The 23,180-nt window shown below is 40.5% G+C and overlaps 2 protein-coding genes across 6 annotated transcripts in view; one reads left to right on the forward strand and one right to left on the reverse strand.

Annotated features, from left to right (window-relative positions):
• RBM25 (RNA binding motif protein 25) overlaps positions 1-4,759 on the reverse strand; it is a 38,752-nt gene extending 33,993 nt beyond the window's left edge. For 2 of the 4 annotated variants that reach the window (XM_060261961.1, XM_060261959.1), the window contains exon 1: positions 4,505-4,759. Coding sequence is in view for 2 of the 4 variants with exons in the window: in XM_060261958.1 (XP_060117941.1) it covers positions 4,492-4,493 (2 nt within the window). In the remaining 2 variants the exon portion in view is untranslated. Of the gene's footprint in view, positions 1-4,491 lie in introns of all 4 variants that reach the window. The other 2 variants (XM_060261958.1, XM_060261960.1) reach the window with 2 other exon arrangements.
• A 3,687-nt stretch (positions 4,760-8,446) lies between these two features.
• The window catches only part of ZFYVE1 (zinc finger FYVE-type containing 1), a 38,557-nt gene continuing 23,823 nt past the window's right edge, over positions 8,447-23,180 (forward strand). For both annotated transcript variants that reach the window (XM_060261962.1, XM_060261963.1), the window contains exons 1-4: positions 8,447-9,208; positions 9,710-10,546; positions 15,452-15,956; positions 20,593-20,807. In XM_060261962.1, the coding sequence (XP_060117945.1) occupies positions 10,055-10,546; positions 15,452-15,956; positions 20,593-20,807 (1,212 nt within the window). In that variant the 5' untranslated portion in view covers positions 8,447-9,208; positions 9,710-10,054. The remainder of the gene's footprint in view (positions 9,209-9,709; positions 10,547-15,451; positions 15,957-20,592; positions 20,808-23,180) is intronic.

A 23,180-nucleotide genomic window follows, 5' to 3' on the forward strand; every position in this document is an offset into this window, starting at 1 on the left:
TCCTGATAGAATGGCTCCTCAGTGGAACAGGCTTCCTCAGGGATGGTGGGCTCTCCTTCCTTGGAGGTTTTAAAACAAAGACTAGATGGCCATTAGACAGCAATGCTGATTCTGTGAACTCAGGGGGAAATATTTGTGAATTTCCTGCACTGTGCAGGGGGGTTGGATTGATGACCCTGGAAGCCCCCTGCAACTCTATAAGTCTGCTTATATTATTCTGCTTAATTATATTAAGCAATTATATTCTGTTTATATTATTCTGCTTATATAATTCTTATATTGTAATTATATAATATATAGTGCCCCGACTTCAGCCTTCCTTCCCCTTGCAGCCTCTAGCCAGGAAACTTAGTTGTGTGGAGGCAGCTGTTGGCCTGGACCAGTTGTGCTGTGCAGAACACAAAGGACTTGCACAAGGCACCTCATTTCCCCCTGTACCCTCTTTTCTTCCTCTCTGCAACCCTCTCCTCCAACTTTGTTTTAAAGATTTCAGATTTTTCTGCAAACCTATCTGTCTTGTCCATTCACAGTGCCAGTCTTTGGATTTATGTATCCAAAGAATTGGCCACCTTAAGAATTAGATCTACTGATAATGCATTCTATAAGAGATTGCCTTTGAAAAGTATCCAGAAAGCTGCAACTAGCTCAGATTGTCGTGACTGAGCTATGAATTGTGCCAGCATATGGATCAGGTATCAGTTAGCTCCTGTTCCTTTATGAGCTGAATTTAAAGTGCTGTTTTTAACCTAAAATCATTAATGTTTAATGGATCCAGAAAAATTAAAGGATCACTTATTTCCATAACAACCTACCTACATATTAAGATCTTCAAGTTCTTTTCTTTCAGTGCCCCAGTGGTAAAAATTCAGCAAGTGGCTGTGAAATAAACAGCGATACTGAGGCAAAGGAACTCCTGAAGAAAACCAAGAGGCAGCAGTGCTCTTTAAGACACCTTTTGAGTTCCATCTATTTTCTGCTACTGCTGTTTCGGTTCTTTTTGTATTCACATTTTCTGGCTGGCTGTTTTGCTGATTTGTTTTGCCTTGGCTTATTTCTGTTATTTGTTGGAGGTTTTAATTGCTATAGTTTGTTTTTCCATTGGTTTCTAATAAACTGATGTAGATGTGTCAAGGTAGATATGAAATAATTTAAATAAATACAAATACTGTAGCCTATGAATCATGTCTAGTGCAGTGGCAGAACACACACTATATATTCAGACAAGCCCTAAATTTCTGGCACTTCAGCTTACAGAATCTCCAGAAGCAGGGCTAGGTAAATCCTCTGCTTATGGCCCCGGAAAAGTGCTACCAGTCAAACAATAGTAGATGTGATGGATGAATGTACTGACTCGATGTAAGGCAGCTTCTGATGTTCTGAGATTAAGGATGAGTTAACAAAGAGTGGTAAAACAGTGGTAAAAGTGGCAAAAGAGAAATTAATGATTGGAAGGAAGCTCTGATAATCCAGTACAGTCTGCAGAAGAACTTGGTTAGAAGCATGACTTTATTGTGTAAAGCATGATTTCACACACAGATGGAAAACAAACTGGTATAAAAAAAGGAAAGCAGCATGGTATAAGGCAAGAATACAGGTGAGGGAGTCCAAAAGAGCATGCACAGGACAGGGAAGCAAAAGAGGAAATGAAAAATAAATGAGATACCTTTGGCATTGGGAGGAGGATTCAAGAGGGAAAATCCAGACACTAATGGAGGAGGTTTTGGGAGCCCTTATTCCTGATACTGGAAAAGTGATAAATGGGGGATAGGAAGGCCACAAACTGTGTAATGGCATACCCTTCCATCCATCAATAAAATAGTTAAAACAATTTATGTTAATATTTCAAATAGTTGCTGATCAGAATGTCAACCACAAATGTTCATACCACATTGGTTTAAATGGCATGATTAGAAATGAATATGTAATGAAAGCATATTTAATAAACTGGTCAGCAGAGGAACTACCACAAGAGATTCTACCATAATATCCATTCTCAAACATGAAACTTAATGGGTAGCATTCAATTGTTCAATCTCTCCCAGTTTAATTGACTACCAATTGATTGAAAAGATTGAATGGGAAGAATTTTGTGCAAATGTTAACACTTGGGATAGGGCCAAACATTTAAATAGATATAATCAAATGCATTTCTCAAACTATGGGAATGAATAAGGACAGGTCTGTTTTACATAGTATTTTCTGAGTCCAAAGGACTAAACCAATTTTTTTTAAACCAAAACTTAAGCATTGCAAATTTCAGGCGGGCAGCTATGTTAGCCTGTATTAGCAGAACAATTGAGTCCAGTAGCTCCTTAAAGACCAATAACACTTTCCAGGATATAAGCTTTTATAAGTTAAAGCTCATTTTGTTAGAATAGTGAGCTTTGAATCACAAAAGCTTATGCTCTGGAAAATTATATTGGTCTTTAAGGTGCTACTGAACTCAAAGATAAGAGTTGCAAATGCATCAATTTCCCCCAAAACTTCAAATCCATCAGGGAGAGGGTCACTGAACTGGAAATTTCCTTCCATTTTCAAGGTTTTTGAAAATTCTGCATCACTAGTCTAGCACATGTAATGACTAAGAGTGTTCAACTGAAATGGGATGTGGGGGGAAAATCAAGTCTCTGAGGAGTATCATCATACTACTGGAAGTTGCTAGGGGTGCATTTTAAATTAACTAACAGTGGACTGCAAGAAGAAAGGTCAATGAAGAGAAGACTGTGGAAGTTTAGACGAACAATAAGCACTCACAGCAGAAACAGAGAGGATCGGGGATGATGATTCCAGAGATGAAGAAGTACTAGTGGCAAGGCTTAGTAAAGGCCTGAGTACAGCAAGAGGAAAAATAAGGAACACAAACTCTTTCCCAGGTCGTTCAAAGCAGTTTGTCAGTCAAGTATACAACAGAAGATGTAGTTTGTAGATCAGTTAAATTACTTTACCTTGTTCAGCTTTGGATGTTAGCAAAAATAGATATGAGCAGGTCAAAGAAGGGATAATACATTTAAGATTCAACACTGTAAAAGACAGATGTATAAAGCCAGAATATTTAAAAGAAAAATGAAGGGTGAAAAATGAATCCCACTGAACTTTTCATAAGGCAGCAGAGCTAAGAATTCAACTGAGAGAATATTTTCCACTTATTAAAATAATATTTTAAATTGTATCAAGCAATTCTACAAAACTTTAAAGTATCTTAGTTGTCATTCACAATATTCCACTCCTTATAACAATGTTATGTATTTACATGTTTTAAGTGATTTTTATAATTTGGAATGTATTTTAAAAAATGTTTTTTTAATCATCATAAGAACATAAGAGAAGCCATGCTGGATCAGGCCAATGGCCTATGCAGTCCAACACTCTGTGCCACACAGTGGCCAAAAAAACCAGGTGCCATTAGGAGATGACATGATAGAGGTTTATCATAGATACAAATGCACATAAAATATTTGCAAATCATAGCACAGAACATCACTATACAGAGAATTAACAGAATGAGAAACAGTCATGTTATATACTATAATTCTTTAAAGTAGTTCTCCTATGTTCTTCCCATCCCGTTTGTGGTTTTATATTTACATCTACAAAATTTATGCAATGGGAACAGTTTGCACCACAGAAGCACAGTTTAGTTTAATTAATGATATTTCTGCTGAAGCAACAAAAAAAATAGATTCTGCATGTGATGCATTTGAGTTCCCCCCTATTTTTTTAAATTAAAAAAACTGATCTGTTGAAGAGCAACTGGAAACCAAAAGCTATGGATAAATGGTAATTTTTGTATGTGCACTGACACGTGCATAAATTCACAAAGTTAATTTACCATAAGTTTTCTGGAGCTGTTTCGAGTTCACAGTGGCTCTCACAGCATTACTTAGGCTGCGAGCCTACTTCAAAGGAAATTCCACAAAAATCAACGGGACGTTTCGAAAAAGCCTTGTAGACATGTTTTTAAAACACAAATAACAGAGAACTTCCACTGAGCATGTACCAATCAGCTGCAGAAAAACCCACAGCTCTGCTCATATTAAAGAGCAATTAACTGCTAGTTAAAGCACTTCTGGTGAACCCCAGTAATAGCATCTGAGCATACCACAATACTTCTGCGAAGCTATTTGTATGTCTTGAGACTGGACGTGCATGTCCGAAAAGCCCTGAGAGCGCCTGAAGCAGCAGAATCAGGACCGCCCCCCCCCCCCCATTCTAAACGGACGGGCCGGCCTTCCCCAAAGATTTCCTTACAAGCTGCTGCACCGCCGCACTTTCCCACAGTCGAGGAGCACAAATCCGAGAAGAGCCGGCCGCCACCCAGAGACCCACCCCTAAAAGAGACACGCGGGGGGGGGGGGCACAGAAGGAGCCTGGAGTCAGCCTCTCCCGCCCCCTGGTCTGGTGGAGCCAGTGCTGCCATCGGAAAGCCTGCCTTTCCCTCGCACGCTTCGAGCTCCCTCCGCCGCTCCTTGGAGGGCCTGTGGCTGGGGCTACATTCGCTTCTCACCGTAATCGTTGGCTGGGGGAGCAGGGCCCGTCCCTCTCGATGGCTCTGAGCCCGGCAAAGGCAGCTAGGCCGCGAACGCACCGCACACAGCCGCAAACACCGCCTCTCGACGCAACTGGTCATCTGACTAAACTCCTCTCAGCGCGTTTCGTCAGACTACCGGCCTGCTTCGCGCTAGCCGGACCATAGACTTAAAGATAGAACGCCTTCCCATGTATGCGAGGGGAATGTCTAGGATTCTTTTAGCTCCATGGTAGGTCCGCCGCACAAACGGAGGAAATACAGTTTGGGCTGCATTACCATAGAGTCACGCCAGCCAGAGTGGGCAGGAGAGATAGCTTCCTCTCTCCATTTTTGCTGTAGAAAAGAGCAAGAGTCCAGTAGCAGCTTAAAGATTAAGAAAATCTGTGGCAGAGTATGAGCTTTTTCAGATACCCTGCCACAACTTTTGTTAGTCTTTAAGCTGCTACTGGTCTCTTGGTCTTTTCTACTGCTAGGGATAGACTAACACGACTATCCATCTTGATCTATCTCCCATTTTTTGCTGTGGCCAATCAATGTCAGCACATGAGTTTGCGAAGAGCGAGAGCTGACATCTTGAGAATAACGAGGGGATTCCTGGATTCTCGCTTACCACGGAAACTGACAATACGGTTTCCTTCGTTTCCATCCCCTTCCCGAACTTAGTTCAGATTTTTCTTTGAAGCAATAGAACAAAGTTAAGAGTCCAATGGCATCTTAAAGACCATCAAAGTTATTCAGGGTGTGAGCTTTAAATAAATACACAGTACAGCTACAGTGTATTATTTGGACCACTACAGAGTTCCATGGCTTCATTGGCTTGGTCTTGACTTGGCAGCAACTCGGTGCACCGGTAACTTGAAAAGCCATGGTGCCAAGTTGCACTACAGTCCACAGAGAGGTCTCTTTATGCTTGCCTCCCAGGGCTAACTGGATGTTCATGGTCATGGACTGTTCCTGTTGCAGCAGCTCTCTATCTGTAACAAGTAGACATCAGAATCCCAGACATTTAGTAACACTCTGAACAAACATGAATCTCTGTCCTGCCTTCCATTTTAAATAATAATAAATAGAAAGTAATAATCAGACTTCATAATATTGAACTGGACAAGGGAAATAACTTACTAGAATAAATTGTTTGGTAGAACTCTAATACATGGTCTGGGTATTTTGTTTGACATCTCACTCTGAAAAATGAAAACGAGCTGCTGTGATGTAATATAAAGATATAACGTTTGTAATAAAAAGTTTATAATAAAAATAATCATATGTTTATGGATCCTTCATACAGTGCAATATTTGTTTTATATATAACTGCTGTAACTATGAGCCAATCAAAACACTATATATTGCCACACCTTGAGAAACGTTTAACTTTTGACAAAGTTCTGTTGACAAATCTAAACTTACAGCAATAAGAGAAAATATTTGAATCCTGGTGACGTCTGATAGAAAAGCCCTTTCAAACTAGTCTGAGACACCCAGATTATTTTAAGCATCAAGTGAAGCCCATTTAATGGCTAGACAGTGCTTCTGCTTTTATCTCTTTTGACTATTAACTTTATTGAGTGTTGTGGTTTGTTTTAATTTTAGATAGCTTTTTATTGTGAGATAGTTTTTTATTATAATCCTATTTTTCAAAGTGATTTGTGTATAGGTGGTTTTCTGTTGTGATCCACTCAGTGTACATTTTGATGTACAAAAATGGTTTAGCTTAAGACATGGCTGACTTGCTTTCACATTCTCCATTAATTTGTCTGTTCCTACAGATTGTAACAGCATATGTTAAAACGATGAGTATGGAAGAAGAGCTAAAAAGAAGTGATGTATAAATATTTGTTACTAATAAAGTTGTTTTCTACTGGGACAATATAGGGAGGCAGTAGAAAACAAAAATATGCTTAAGTAACTGAATTCAGAAAAAGAATTTTATGCCTGTAGCAGCCAATCAACATTTTCCCCTTGGTGTGAGAGCTGCTTAAAGTACATACAGCATTATAATGTGCATAAAGGCTAATGCAAGGGAATGGAGTTGCAAAACAATATCAACATTATTCAAACTGTAAATAAGGTGCATTAGATATATTTGCATTAGAAAAATCCCAACATTAATTCATTTACATATTAGGCCACACCCTCTGATTGCACCATTGTTTCATATAGGACTTTTTTGTAGAAAAAGCCCAACAGGAACTCATTTACATATTAGGCCACATACCCCGACACCAAGCCAGCCAGAACTGCATTCCTGCTAAAAAAAACCCCTGGCTATAAGCCTCCCCACACAATTTTTCTGAATGGAAACAAATCCCAGGGAGCCACTATTTGCCATGTGTAGCCAATTAATATAAACAAATTTTCCCAGTGGGACAAATAGCAGCTCCCCAAGGCTGTTACTGATGGGGAAAGTGGCATGGGAGGGAAGGCTCAAGCCCCTCTCCTAATCTGAATAAGGACCTCATGTGTCTAAAAATTAAATTTCAAGCACAAAACTCCCAAGACAAATCTGGTTGATGGGTTTGGGGCAGATACATGAGGGTTGTGAGGACTTCCTAGCATGTGAATTTGCTCTTGTTGCAAGAACCTGTTTGCCTAACCTACTTCACAGGATTGTTGTGAGGAGGTCTCTGATAAGGTGGCATAATATTTTAATTTATAAAATTTATAAAGAGGTTTTTTGAGGTGGGGAGAAATATGTATGCCACCCTGAACTCCTTGGAGATAGAACAGAAATATAGTAAATATTTAGAAGAGAAAGGTTGCCTTGTCAGTTTTAATAATGAATTCTGTAAATTACTCTCATTTTATCTTTGGAAGGATAATTAATAGTAGAGATGTGGTTCCATATGTCGAATGGGAGAATAATCCATTGGGGGGGCCTTTAGGGGTCTCTCTTAGGCTCTTTTCCATTTCTCTTTTAAAGTAGAGAGGCTAACATTTACTATTTGTGCACTCAAACAGCTTTGTTAAAGTTTAGTGCACATTTGCAAGGCTGAGAGAGCTTTACTCCATGATAAATGAGAATGCTGACAACAACAGCAGGGTCAGATATGGACAGCATTTGAACTGTGGCTTTGTACTTAATCTGTACACAGCATCCATTCCGGTGCTCTTGTAACATTTAAACTCTCCTTCTGAAATACTATGACATGAATCATTTGAAAAGTTGTCTCTATACAACCCCTCACGGTTTGGGGCTGCCCTGCTGACTCCAAGGTCTGATGATTCATCTGTAATGGGAAGAAGGCTATAGTAAACTGAATCTTCTCACAAGTTGCATTGACTCAGATGTATTTACAAATCCTGTTAGCATCTGGGCAGGCATCTATAATCCAGCCAAAAGATGGAAGGCAGGAAAAATGTCCAAAGTCTTTTTGTATTAAATTGTGTCAGCTGCTAGAATCCAAATGATTTGTGATTAATGTTCTGAATAGGTCGTATGATTCCTTTCTTGGTCATGAAACAATAATTCAACCTTCTCTTCCGTCTAGGTTACGATCAAAGAGTTCATTGCTAATAATTTAACAAAACAAGGTTTTAAAAAGTCATACTATTTTGTTGTTGTTAACCAGAGAACAACATAGCTTTTTAATAACGCTGCAGAGGAGCCAGTCTCCAGTTACGGAACTTCTTTTCTGTCTCCTTCCTTCGCCAGCTACAAGCAAACCGCAGCAGCCTTCTAGGCACAGTAAACGTTAATATGCCATAAATGCCAAGAACTCTCCCACCCCATGCAGATGTCCCCCCCCCTCCACATTACGTGTTTCAACCGTAACGTCCACCTGACTCACACTTGCACTTCCCTCCTTTTATTCCAAGCCTTATTTCTGCGGGCACGCCAGGTATTTTTGAAACTACATCTACCAGTATGCTGTGCGCATCGGCTTGACTATTTCCTCTGCGGATAGGGACATGTAGTCCAGTTCGTGATCTCAAAGCGTCCAGGTACCGGACAAGGAACACTACAGTTCCCAGAATGCATCCGGCCATCCCTGCCTCCTTTCCCACTCGACCATTCACCTTCCTGTTTTAGCTGAGAAAAAATAACCCTGAAGTTCCCAGCGATCAGCTGATCACTACTGACAACAAGGGGGAAAGAAGGCGAAAAGCAGGGAACTGGCCCAGATATCTACTGGGGGTGTCAGGTCTGCGTGGTGGGGCTTAGACATGTCGAGAATTATACCCTAATGCTGAGGGAGGGGAAGGAACAATTCCCTCCCTCCTTTCTAGCTAACAGGAGGAGGAGACTATGATCTGATTCCTTAGTCACGAAGTCTTGTAGGGAGGAGGAGGAGGAGGAGGAGGACTGCTGTTTTGTAAACAATAGATTGGACTATTGGAGTCCCTTTTATTGGCGATCTGCTTTATTTCTAGGCGTACTTTTATCGTTTTGTCTATTCCTTCTCCCGCCCCAGGATGTTGCTGTTTATGGGAAGCTTTATTGTAAAAAAATAGTGTGTAATATAAAACACCATTTTCTTATTCTGGATCAAAGTAACATAAATTAGCTTTCAGTTCAGTAGCTGTGATATACATTATCTATCCTGATATGGATTATAACAACAGTCAGATATTTGTTGTGGTTCAGGATAACCTCTTGCCTTGAGAGCAGTTGAGCTACAAGTGTAAACAAGTGAAGAAGTGGATTTAAAGATTTTAAATAAGTGATCTTTTCTTAAGCAGGTAAGTGGGGAAGTCACCACTGTAACAAGCTGCTGTTGGTCTGTTAAATGATAAGCATTGGAGTGAAATTCCCTTATCAGATTTGTTTGTGAAAGATTAATTATAATTAATTAAAAGTTATGCACTTTTACTTAGGAGTAAGCCCTATGGAACTCAGTGTTTGCATTTGAGGAAGGCTACATAAGATCGGGTTATGTGGCAATTAGTTTTGTAAAAACCTCTGTGAGTACTTTGTGTGAGGGCTTCTCTCTTATAAAAATATGTGTAGTTAAAAATAGAGGCTATGTATGAGACAACATTATTATAAGAGGACAAAGACATTCCCTGTTTTGGAAAAGAGCAGATCTGAGAATTGCCTGCAAGTGCTTTGTCTTTTGAAAGAGGAGTTTCACTGTGGGAGGAAAGTGGAAGATCTTGTAAAGTTGTCTTGTGTTTGGTGTAGATCCTTTGTTTTTCTAATGTGTGTTGGGTTTTTTTATCATTTTTATCTCTCTTTTTTAGGTCTTTCAGATAAGAAAATCCAGGTTGCATTCTGGAAACATCAGATTGCTTTTCTTATGCAGATCCAACTTTTAGCCTAGAACTTAGCAGGGTCATTATTGGACCTAGTGTGCAAAGCTGGAGTGTTTTCATTTGTTTTAAGGGGAAAATCCACTTGGCATATCATGAGAAAACTGTGGTTAATATAAAATTGAGATTAATATATACCTATTGGAAGAGAAAAACAACCTTTGTTGGGTGTCCATGTTAAGGTAAATACTAATTTTAGTCCATTGGAAAACCAGTGTGCAAATCTTGCTAAAAAAATAAAACAGGTTTCATAAAGCCAGCAGTCAACTGCTGAAAATGAGTGCCCAGCCTCCAACAGCAGACAAGGGATTAAATACTGCCCTTTTGTGCCAGGAAAGCTATGCTTGCAGTGGAGCAGATGAAGCAACCTTTGAGTGTGATGAGTGTGGTAGTTTGCAGTGCCAGCGGTGTGAAGAAGAATTGCACAGGCAAGAAAGACTACGAAATCATGAACGGACACGTATTAAAGCTGGCCATGTTCCATATTGTGACTCCTGCAAGGGTGCCAGTGGAAATATCATGCAGAGCAATGCTACAAGTTCCAGGCAGAGAGCAGTGATACGGTGCCAGGCCTGCAAGACTAACCTGTGTGTAGAGTGTCAGAAGAGGACTCATGCTGGTGGAAACAAGCGGAAGCACCCCATTACTGTGTACCATGGTAGCAAACCCCAAGAGGAGGAAGAGGGGATGGATGAAGAGGCCAAGAAAAAGATGATGACAGAAAATGTTGTAAGCTTCCTCTTGGTGGATGAAACAGAGGAGATCCAGGTAAGAAGTACTGCAAGTTTTGAAAAGTGTTGCTCTGATACTGTTGGTTGGCTATTCAGTTCTGTTTGGTTTGCCTGAGAGGCCCACATCTGCCCTGCCTTGGGATAAACTCAGTGATAACGTCAGTGATTTTCTTCATGACTCTTACCTTCACTTGACCCAGGTCCAAAGTCTGCTGTATTCCACTAGCTCAGGCCATTCTCTTTTTCATACATCATTCTTAAATGGAATCTAGAAGAGCAAAACCACTTCCACAGTAGTTGTATTATGGAGACTATTAGATTCTACCACAAGGATATTTTACTCACAATAATAATCCCCCTGAACCTGAGATATAAAAATAAACACAAATACATATTGTATCTGCTGGCATACTAGAAATGTCAGAACCAAGAATTTTTGCTATTCAGTGCAATTAAATAACCTTTCCTTGGGTTTCTCAGAAGCAGACATTAATTCAAGCTGCTAGAAAATTCTTGACATCTCAAAACATAGGATGAAAAGGTGAAAAAAATCAATGGCTTAGTGAAGAAAGGTGATCCTAGTCTTTTCTGTATATACTAAGTATATACCATACTAAATTCTGTAGAACAAAATTTGAGTGCACTGGCACTGTTAAGATCACTAGACTCAAATTGTGTTGCTTCAGACCAGCACAGCTCACTCTTGTTGAAAAACTGTTGTGCTAATTAATCCACATAAAACTAAGTTCTGTAGTCTGCAACTACTGCCCATGGAAAAAACTATTATGACTGAAACATGATATACAGATAGTGTACATAGGTAAGTTTACAAAAGGCAGTGCAAAATAATGTGGCAAAGATAAATAACTCACTGAGGAGGAAGTGCTGTCTGCTTACTACTACAAGGGACTGGAATGTAGGATACCTGATTACTGTTCCTGAATATGGCAGTGAAGATTGCTGTTCCCCTGCCCAGTCTTGTGCCTCTGGCATGTAGACATTTTTGAAGGGTTTTGTTCTGTTGGAGATAAATAGGAAAAGCTTCAAGCAGCTACATTTATTTATTTATTTAATCATATTTATATCGTGCCCTCCCCTGTCAGGCTCTGGGCGTCTGGGTGTGAGATTGCTGTTAAAGGTAAAGGACTTGTAAGGTGGCAACCGAAACAAAAGTCTAAAAACTTGAGAGGCTTATACACCCTCCTGATTTTTTTTTTCCTGCTTGTTGGACAAAAACTGGTGGTTGAGTTTCCTCATCCCTGGATGGAAATGAATTCATGTAAACTGGAACAGTTCTGCTGGTTTTAAATGGGACTGGTTAGGAATTAAAGGGTTATGGTTTATGGGCAGCAGTAGATTACTCAGTAGAGACTTGTGAGGTTGCAGCAGCTTGGACTTCAATGTGGAAGATTTAGTAATTCTATTGTTTGATATATTGTTAAAGTTATAAGGAAAAAAGCTGGAAAAATAAAAGTATTTTGAAGCAATGAAGACAAAAGATGGTAATACAGAGAACTTTCTGTTTTGCTTTTGCCAGCTTCCTTGTTGCTACCAATTGCACACAGTAAAAAAAACAAAACTGGTTTCTTATGCAACAAATGTTAACTGTGTTAATTTTGGCACATGTGAGAAGAAGAACTCCATACAGTGACTTGGTTATTAGGTTATATGCAGTTTCTGTATGGCTTCAACATTTCCAGTCAGCTGTCTGTCATGGCTATAGCACATATGTTACTTGTTCAAGAACAAGGCTTTGTATGGGAATCCCTACCAATTATGGTTGCCAATTTGCAGCCTGGAAATTCTGTCTTAAATGGCTTCACAACTGCAACAGCAAATGCAGATGTGGTTTCTCACATCAGCATCTACCTAAACTCTTTCTTTGGGTCTCATATCCATATGCTACTCTGAAGGCTGCAAAATAGGCAGAAATTTAGCTAGTGAAGCTTGTCTTGTCCATTGCCTTACCTGGAAAAGCTTCTACCTGTTGTGCAATTGTTAAATATACAGGAGCTCTGCCAATGCAACCCTAAGCAAAGTTACACCATTCCAAATCAATGGGCTAGAAGTGTTTAACTCTGCTTGTGACTGGTTGTTTAATGCTGTAATTCCCCACCTTCTTGTTAAAGAGAAGATCAAGCTGACACACTGCAATTAGACCTCAAAGCGTCAGTCAGTCCTATGTACTTCCCCAGACCAAACAGGTTAAGAGAAGCATGTAGCTAAGTCCCAAGCACACTGGCTCACTCCTGTTGAAAAACTGTTGTGCTGATTAATCCTAATGACAGTAACAAAAAGATTATCTTTGAGAAAGCCATTTGGATCACTTTATAAGTAAACTAAAACCCATGTTTGCCACTTATGGTTTCCAAACTGTGAATGATTTGTGGATGTTAAAACTATTAAAATAAATTGAAAAGCAAGAAATAAATCTTTGCCTTGTTGCTAAGGTGTGGCATCCTTAGGCAAGATGAGAAATTGTCAAATGGCTGTATACGTTGTTACTACCCTTGGCTTCAGTACCAGGAAAGGATGCTGATCTTTCGCCTTTTGGAGGCCAAAAGAAAGCCTTCAAACTCCTGCATCTGCCCTTGAAAGAAACATGAATATTCCTGTCAATGTTTAAAATGTAGAGAAAAGAAGGAAATCTTGAAAGCTGGCTGTTAACCTGTTCACTTTTTTCCAACTGAAAAGATTCACTATTAATATTCTACTGGATTAATGCCCTGGGGGCATGATGGTAAATTAGTGCACATGATGGTAAATTAGTGCACATTCCTGTTGCTAGTGGTGTCATTTACATTGTAAGAGTGTTTATTATTATTATTTGACATATGCACATAATCACTTTTTAACACCATTCACTATTTATTGGTTCACTCAGCTTAATGAAGAACATAAGAGAAGCCATGTTGGATCACTCTGTGTCACACAGTAAAAAAACCCACACAAAAAACCCAGGCGCCATCAGGAGGTCCATCAGTGGGGCCAGGACACTAGAAGCCCTCCCACTGTGTCTCCCTCCCCCCAGCACCAAGAATACAGAGCATCACTTGCTCCAGGCAGAGTTCCAACAATACGCTGTGGCTAATAACCACTGATGGACCTCTGCTCAATATGTTTATCCAATCCCATCTTGAAGCTTACTATGCTTGTAGCTGCCACCACCTCCTGTGGCAGTTAATAAGGGGAATTAATTAATTAAGCAACTCTTACATCTAAGGAATGCCATTCAATAGTAGAAAATTTTATATAGGTTATGGAGCTCAATCCACACATGCAGCCAAATGAGACAGTAGAGTGACTGGCAATACAAAGTTTACAGTGTTTGAATGTTGCCCAGTGTAAAACAAACCTTCCCTGCAAGAAGAAAAGTGTCATTTTAAGTGACAGATTCTACACCAGCCCTTTTCCTATTGCACTAATTTTCTGCTTGCATGGGGAACTTTTACATTTGTTGTTGTTGCCGTCAAGTAACAGCATATTGATAGTGACCCCACAGGGTTTTCAAGGCAAGAGATGTTCAGAGGTTGTTTGCCATTGCCTGCCTCTGCGTCATGACCCTGGTATTCCTTGGTGGTCTCCCAACCAAATACTAACTGGGGCAACTCTGCTTAACTTATGTGATCTGATGAGATTGGGCTAGCCTGGCCTATCCAGGTCAGAGTGTACTCTATGCAGAGCAGACAGGTTAGAACGGATAAAAGGAAGTACTTCTTCACCCAAAGGGTGATTAACATGTGGAATTCACTGCCACAGGAGGTGGTGGCGGCCACAAGCATAGCCACCTTCAAAAGGGGTTTAGATAAAAATATGGAGCAGAGGTCCATCAGTGGCTATTAGCCACAGTGTGTGTGTGTGTGTGTGTGTGTATATAAAAAAAAAATTGGCCACTGTGTGACACAGAGTGTTGGACTGGATGGGCCATTGGCCTGATCCAACATGGCTTCTCTTATGTTCTTATGCAGGGGATAATTTAAAAAAGAATGACACCCCCCCCCCCCCATTACAGATTGAATTGGTACAACTCATTCCGTCATTACAAGCTTCTGTCATCTAATTCTGCTGCATTTGAATGCCCAGCCTCTATTTTACAGACTAGAGATTTTGACTGGAAAATATACTGTTTGGGATTATGATACAGAGGCTAGAAATAGATTCTTTCAAAATAATGCTATCTATTGCTAAGAGAAGAATCAGGAAAAAATGTTTTACTTTACCCAAAATAATTGTCTTTGTGGGAAATTCTGCATGGAACAACAAATACTTCTAGAGTTGAATGTTCTAATTCAAGATCGTGATATTTTTTTCCAATGACTGACTGAAGATGGAAAACTGCCAGTGGCAGAATCGATAGAACTTAAGCGAAAACAAGGCTGTGGTGAGTGGCAGCCTCCTTGGCTTAGGAGCTGTGGCTTAAAAAGAGCCATTCCCTGGTTCTTATCTGTGCAATTTTTCTGAACGCACTGCTGGGACCAGAGTTGCTTGTGAAATCTTCCTAATTTAGCTGTAGCAGCTGTCAACTATACATTTTCGTCCTTTGAAGGGCTGATCTTTGGAATGTGCTGTACATGAATTTATCTGTTGTTTCAAAGGCTGTAAATATGTTCAGGTGAGTCTGTAACGGCTATCTGGGTACAATTCAGGGAAGTTTTTTTGTTTTTGTAATCTATAAAGGCCATATGTACTGTGAAGCTGCTCAATGATAAAACCTTGTGGTGGATTAGGGATGAGATCTTGATAGTAATGTCCTAAGCACAAAGCAAACACAAAACAGGAGAGGGGGCACTCTCCAAAGATGTCATTCTCTTTCACTAGAATTTTGCTGAACTTGAGAGTTACAGTTTCCATTAGAGTTATGTCTGTGGAGTTGCACAGCTATGAAACTTGTCTCTTACTGTTTCAGAATTCTAACATAAACTTCCTTTTCTTAACTCACAAGGTGGCTAATGAAGAAGAATTTATCAGGAAACTGGACTGCAAACCTGACCAGCACCTCAAGGTTGTCTCTATTTTTGGAAACACTGGGGATGGCAAATCTCATACCCTTAACCACACTTTCTTCTATGGTCGTGAGGTTTTTAAAACATCTCCAGCCCAGGAGTCCTGTACAGTAGGTGTCTGGGCAGCCTATGACCCTGTCCACAGAATGGTGGCAATTGACACAGAGGGTCTGCTTGGGGCCACAGTGAACCTGAGTCAGAGGACCCGGCTGCTTCTGAAGGTCTTGGCCATTTCAGATGTCATCATCTACCGAACACATGCTGACAGGCTTCACAATGATCTCTTCAAATTTCTCGGAGATGCCTCTGAGGCATACCTAAAGCATTTCACCAAAGAGCTGAAGGCAACCACAGCCCGTTGTGGTCTGGATGTTCCCTTATCAACTCTGGGTCCTGGAGTCATTATCTTCCATGAGACTGTATACACACAGTTACTTGGTGCTGGTGAGTAGATGAATATCTGGTGCAACGAAGATAATTTGGAATGAATCTTTAGCATGGTAGGCATTGCTTATGCTTGCCATGTGAAAGATATAGATTTCAGTCCTAGGATTGTTCACTGTCTGTGTTGCAGAAGTGGAAAGATGTTGTATAGATAATAATGAATCTGTTAGCCTGGATTACATGTATCATACACAAACATTATGTGCACAAACATTATGCTGCACAAATCTAGTGTTTTTTGCAAGTGTTTAGTCCTGCATCTGCAAAAATACACTTGTCTGATTGCAGTTTGACTGAAGTTTTCAGTAAAATCTCAGAAACCAAAGGTAGGTCTGAGTGATTTGCAATGACCGAGGTTCTTTGCCATTTATGACTCATTGCCTCTCCCTATGACCAGCAGAAATGGAACAGATTATATTTAAAAAAGTAAATCTGCATAGTTTATCCTAGTCACATATGAGGGAGTTAAGGTAAGGTAAGGTAAGGTAGTCCCCTGTGCAAGCACCAGTCGTTTTCGACTCTGGAGTGACGTTGCTTTCACAACGTTTTCATGGCAGACTTTTTATGAGGTGGTTTGCCACTGCCTTCCCCAGTCACCTACACTTTCCCCCCAGCAAGTTGGGTACTCATTTTACCGACCTCGGAAGGATGGAAGGCTGAGTCAACCTGGAGCCAGCTACCTGAACCAGCTTCCGCTGGGATCGAACTCAGGTCGTGAGCAGAGGGCTCTGACTGCAGTACTGCAGCTTTACCACTCTGCGCCACGGATACAAAATTTATATCTAAACAGTGATAATATGATGCTTCCTGCTATTAGCCACAGGCTGAAATGTAAAGAATCACATCTGATTTTGCTTAGCTAAGGGTGAAGGGTAGCACTGGATTATGTCTGTGGGGTGACTCAACAGCCCTGGAGAAAAAATGTCCCTTGATGGGATGGTCCATGCTATGAAAAGCTTCAATTTCCCTTTTCCTAACATTAAGCCTCTGCTAAAGGGTCAGGATACTTTTCTCCAGACTAGTTGGCAGCCCTAGTGGTGATCAAGAAGACTAATTAAGATGGAGAAACCTGTAAAAAAAATTAACATGTGCACAAAGGTAAATAGAACTGGACATAAAACTTACCATTGTTCACCATCTAGGGACTTTCTTCACGCAGGAAAAAGCAAGAGACTTTCTTATATTTTTCAGCAGACACTTTGTCCTGAAGATATTGGAAAGTAGCCTCGTGGCCACTGTTCTAGCACCCCTCCCTCCGTGAGAATGCCTAATGCATATTCAGGGTCCTGTTACCATCTCTTTTGCTTAATGTGTGTTTGAGGCCATATGCTGAGATTTGAAGGGATCACACCTTGTAATGGCCCAACATGGGAGAAAAGGCAATCCACCCTGAGAACAACCCTACAGTTTGGGAACTTTAAGGCCCTGCTGCCACTGCCAGGAGCAGTTACTGTCCTTTGAAATCTGGAGAAAACAGGGTGAAGCGGGGAAAAGCCACATGATTAGAGTTGTCAGGTCGCCCCTGGCGACCAGCAGGTGATGGGATAGAATTGCCAGACCCAGACTGGAAAGCTCCTGTGGATTTGGGGATGGAGCCTGGGGAGGACAGGGACCTCAGTGGGGTACAAAGCCATAAAATTAACCCTCTAAAGCATCTATTTTCTCCAGGGGAACTGAACTCTGTAAGTCTGGAGATGAGCTGTAATTCCAGGGGATCCCCAGGTTCCCTTGAAGGCTGGTATCCCTACAACCTGATTGATTGTCTTCACTCTTGGTCTCCCATGAGATTTTCTGTTCTTGCAAGAGGTGGAGAGGATCAAATGAGCACATGCAGCTCACTACACTAGCCCTACAAGGTCCAGGCTGCAGAACAGGCAAGTAGGGCAGTAACTGATCTCTTTGCAGTCTATGGGAGAGAGGCTAAGGAGATAAGAACTCCTTCCCTTCTCCATATTAGTGTCCCTGCAGGCCCCAAGGGAGTCTCAAGGCAGGGGTGATGGATGGAGATTTACCAAAAGAATGAGGTCTAGATACTCCCCAGCTTCATAATATAAATCTGCCTAGTCAATAGGACTAAAATCCATGTGATTAGAATCACCATCTTCAAGTACTTGAAGGGCTGTCATATAGAGGATGGTGCAGAATTGTTTTCTGTGGCCCCAGAAGGTAGGACCAGAACCAGCGGCTTGAAATTACATCAGAAGTGTTTCTGGCTCAACATTAGGAAGAACTTCCTGACTGTTAGAGTGGTTCCTCAGTGGAACAGGCTTCCTCGGGAGGTGGTGGGCTCTCCTTTCTTGGATGTTTTTAAACAGAGGCTTGACGGCCATCTGACAGCAATGCGAATCCTGTGAATTAAGGGGGGCGGTATTTGTGAATTTCCTGCATTGTGCAGGGGGTTGAACTAGATGACCCTGGAGGTCCCTTCCAACTCTATGATTCAATGTAATGTCGAGGTACAGTTTCCCTCAGAAGGCTATTCCTTATCTTCTTCCCCATTCCTTGTTTCTTCCCACTAATAGTTTAATTTTATTCCATTCAGTTCTACGCTAGCAATATTAATCTCTATACCAGGGGTGGCCAACAGTAGCTCTCCAGATGTTTTTTGCTTACAACTCCCACCAGCCCCAGCCATTGGCCATGCTGGCTGGGGCTGATGGGAAGTTGTAGGCAAAAAACATCTGGAGAGCTACCATTGGCCACCCCTGCTCTATACAATCTACATTACCTTCTCTTGTGGTGTGCATGGATAACATGGCTTACTTCAGGAGACACCCTTTATTCTCTGCTGAACGCACTTGCTTCCATAGGTGCAGAGTTGGGGAAGCCTCCTTTTTTGCTGTGCTTCCAGAAGCTCCTGTTGTTAAGCAGCCATTTGTATGCTGAATCTGGTGGCTGCTTCTTCCTGACCGCAGTGTTCTTGGCAAAGACCAAGACCAAAGAATTTTGTTCAGTATTTCCCTGCCCTTATTTTTCTGTTAAGCAGCAAATATAATTGGGAAAGCAACTAGCCAACAGTTTGGTGCCATGTCCTTTTCTTGTTCCATAAAATTAAATTACACAAGAAGGCAGGAATGTGGCCCTGCAGGCAGGTATAGTCAGATGCTGTTACTGGCAGTGCCAACAACCAGTAGCGACAATAAACAGTAGATATGTAGACTGCAAATACTGTCAGTCTTTGGACACAAAAGTTACAAGCAGTTTAGATTTTGGAAGAAAGATTCATGCCAGTGTTAAGATATATTATGTCCTCATTAGGACATAACCTGGAAAAATGGATGCAATCTGCACCTCATTCTGGGTGCTACCCTCAATTAGGGCTTCTCTTCTGGCCTTTGTAGTAAACAAGTCTGAAGTTCCTTATGGCATCTGCACAGATGTTGTAAGCACTGTCTCTCACAAATTTGGTGCTTGAAACTAGCAGTTTCACGTCTAAGCACCCAATAATTCAGTTGCAACCTTGTGCATTATCCTCACAAGGACTTATGAGTAACATTACTTCCACATGAATTTGCTCCATTTTGTCACCAGAACTAGAATGTCCCCCCCCCCTTTTTTTGAATTTACACTTTCTGGGTTTTCCGATGCTTTGCTCTGATGTTTTCCAAATGTGGTATGATATGATCTTGTGTTTGCATGCATTGCATACAGGAAGGTGCACAGTTTTGCAGTTCTTTTTAATGTGAACACTAATTGCTAGATCTCTTCAATGTTAAAACAATCAACTGCCGTGATCAACAAGGAATGAGGAATTCTCTGCTTTCATTTTAAAAAACATATCTAGTCCTGTTGCAAAGATATACCTTTCCAACACCAGAAGGGGCTAGACAATTGTTTGTTTAAAATATTTATATCCCACCTTAGCACCTCAAATGCAAGGTAGCTAACAAAACAAAAAGGAGATGAAACGATCATAGCAATTTATCAATGAGATGAAAACAATTAGATAACAGTCCAGTGGCACCTTAGAGATCAACAAGAGTTTTGAGGTACAAGCCTTCAAGAGTCAAATCTCCCTTTGTCAAATACTCAGAGGGAGCTTTGACTCTTGAAAGTTTATACTCCCAAAATCTTGTTGGTCTCTAAAGGTGCCGCTGGACTCTAATACCATTGCAGACCAATATGACTACTCTCTAAAGCGAAGATTACAAAATATACGTACAAGTTAAAAGCTTGCTAGTGGTGGTGTTCTCAGACTAATGTAGATTACATTTTTGGAAAGTATTTCACAAAAGCAGAGAATTTAAAGGAACCAGCCCATCATGGCAGTAGATCATTATAGTGCTTGCTATTACAGCAAAATCTCAATTGCTGATTTTTTTTTAAATCCTTCTGGTGGTGCAGAGGCAGCAAAATAGTGGCTGTTGATGGAAAATGCCTTCAAAAGCTTAAGCTTAACACATGCATGTTAGAGATATTTTCTGGATAATTTCCCCAGATTCCCCAGATTTGCATAAAGCAAAACCTAACAGTGGTAAAAGTCCTTAGGATCAGTTGTCAAGTGTAAATTTGACTAGCTAATCTTTAATGCATGTAACTACCTCTTAAAAGATTACCAGATGTCTGTATCACTTGTAAGAATGATGTAGTTTAACAAGCAGTTGTTCTTGTGTTGCTTATTGTTTAATATACTCAGATCATCCTTCTGAGGTGCCTGAGAAACTCATCCAGGATCGGTTTCGGAAACTGGGTCTCTTCCCTGAAGCCTTCAGCTCAATCCATTACAAAGGAACAAGGACTTACAACCCACCAACAGACTTTTCTGGACTCAGGCATGCTGTGGAGCAGCAGCTAGAAAATAATACCACCCGTTCTCCCCGCCCTCCTGGAGTTATCTACAAAGCACTCAAGGTGGGTAAGGAATCATGGATCACTATTGCTACTTAGTAGAAGCTGTCCAAGATTCCCTGAATGGGACCTAAATCTCTAGCTCTTACCCATTATTCATCTATGTCAGTTTGTGCTCTGGTAGCAGATAGCTGTCTTCCAATTTGCAACTTCTTTTAGCCTCATATTATTGTTATATAAGGGACAGCATGGCATTAAGGTGCAGAGTCCTTGTACCCACAGATCAACAAGAATGTACCTGCTCCAAGGCTTCCTAGCCAATCTAAACTGGGGAAAACTTGCGCGAAGATTGGTTCTAAGGGATCTTGGATGTGTGCAAGTTCACCAATGATGTTTACTTTCGATGCTTCTATAATAACTTTATTGTTCCAACTGCATACCAATTCCAATTGATAAAAGAACCAGGCTAGAAGAAACCTTGGGTAAGGTTTGCCCATGTAATTTTTTTCTTCAACAAATTAGTTTTCATAGATTCTGTAACCCAGAAGATTAGTCTCTTAGGCTTGAAATTAGTGATAATCCTAACCCTATGAAACACATAAGAAAGCCCAGACCATGCCATGGTGGTACAGTGGGAAGGCCTGCATTGTTGCCAAGGTAACTTAGAGTAAAGATAAGGTCTCCAGGCAACAGCTTACTCTCTTGACACACCTTGATTTTTCTCAGATTCCATAAATGGGAAGATGCTTTTTGTATGTAGTTAAGCAAAGATGTAACACCTGGAACTACTGGCAGTTCAAAGCACAGCTCTTAAGTTGAAAATGTAAGGGTCTGAATAGCTGATAAAAAAGGTATAAAAACAGTGTCTTGTGTATTTTCAAAGGATGGGAGAAGAAGGAATTTGAAAGTCTGCTCTCCAGCTCTACTCTCTTGTTCAGTGTTGTGTCTTTACTTGCACATACAGCTTTGGTATCACTAGTTAATTTCTCTTCATTCTCTCCCCCCCTTATCAGCTCAAGGTTATATTCATCCTTCCTAGTACTATTTCATGTCAATTTGTGGAATATTTAATTATGGATGATGGATTGTGATATATACAGTTTTTAACCATAAAATGTAATGTCTTAGTGGGAGGAGACAAGATGTCCATCCTAATCATAAGCCATCTCTTCACATAGACTTTTGAATCAAAAGTGACTTCAGCGGCTTTAATAACTGCACCAGGGAGTGAATTGTAAGATACAGACAGAGAAGTGAGGTGGAAAATCTTCCAGTGCTTTATGTTTCTGTGGAAATTTCTCCATTTTATAAAACGAACAACCAGGATTGATTGCCATTGCCAATATAATACAAGTGTGGCACTTTAAAAGTTGCAATTAATGATTTTTAAGGTGATTATCCATAGGTTCATGTGGGAAAATATATATATGTTGCCAGGGGTCGTTTTGTAGAAAAATAAGTGGATTGTTATGCAGCTGCACATACTATTCAATAGACAAGGAGGTGGAACTCTCAGAAGGAGAAGGTGGAACTCTCAGAAAGGTTCAGGAGTTGCGCTCCTGTGAACTCCCACTGAATCTGATGCCTTTATGTTGCATTGGTTTGAAAACAGTGGCAGGGGGATAAAACAAATACTAAAAAATCAAGTTGTGACATCACTTGATTGGCTGTTCAGGTCCAATCAAAGTTAACATTTTCATATCGCTCCTCTCATATGGTAGAAGGGATGTGGTAATCACCACTCTGATATGAACATAACAAGTAATGAAAGTGATGCTATGAAGCATGACAGTGAATCTGAGGTGCCAAGTGTGACCTCTGTGGAAGAGAATCAATTGATGAAATAGATGAGTGAACAACTGTATCTGTGGCATATAATGCTTTGGGAGTGATAAAATCAGTATAGTAGTAATTTTCAGTGCTTCTGATTCCCCCCTCCCCTTAACTTTAAACAATGTAAGGGAAGCAACATGCTGCAAATAGGTTGATGTATCTCTTTGCCATTATTTTATTGCTGGAGAATTTGAATGGATAAGGAATGTGGCAGAAATTCTCAGACCTTTAAGAAATTTAACAATCAATAAGAGGAGAAAGAGCATTCCTTCAGAATGATGGCCATTTCCTCCAGCACCATAATGTTTAAACATTTTTTTTAATTTGGGAAGGTGATTGTACATACATCTCCCTATTGTTTTCCTGTTGTTTTCCTGTTCCTGGTGTGTAGATTTAACAATCCACACATCAAGGTCCTCATTCAGAATTAGATATGGGGTTCTGCGACCTGTGTTGTAGGTACAGTATATTAAAAGGCAGGATACAAGTATTTCCAATAAATAAATTTGAAAAGGCAACCCAGATGGCATTAATGAAAGAATTACCAGCCTCACAGGAAGCGTATTATTTATATCTCTCTTTCTAAAAAACCTCTCTAAAGGT

Source organism: Heteronotia binoei, chromosome 21, assembly GCF_032191835.1.
Source record: "Heteronotia binoei isolate CCM8104 ecotype False Entrance Well chromosome 21, APGP_CSIRO_Hbin_v1, whole genome shotgun sequence".
NCBI classification, from domain to species: domain Eukaryota; kingdom Metazoa; phylum Chordata; class Lepidosauria; order Squamata; family Gekkonidae; genus Heteronotia; species Heteronotia binoei.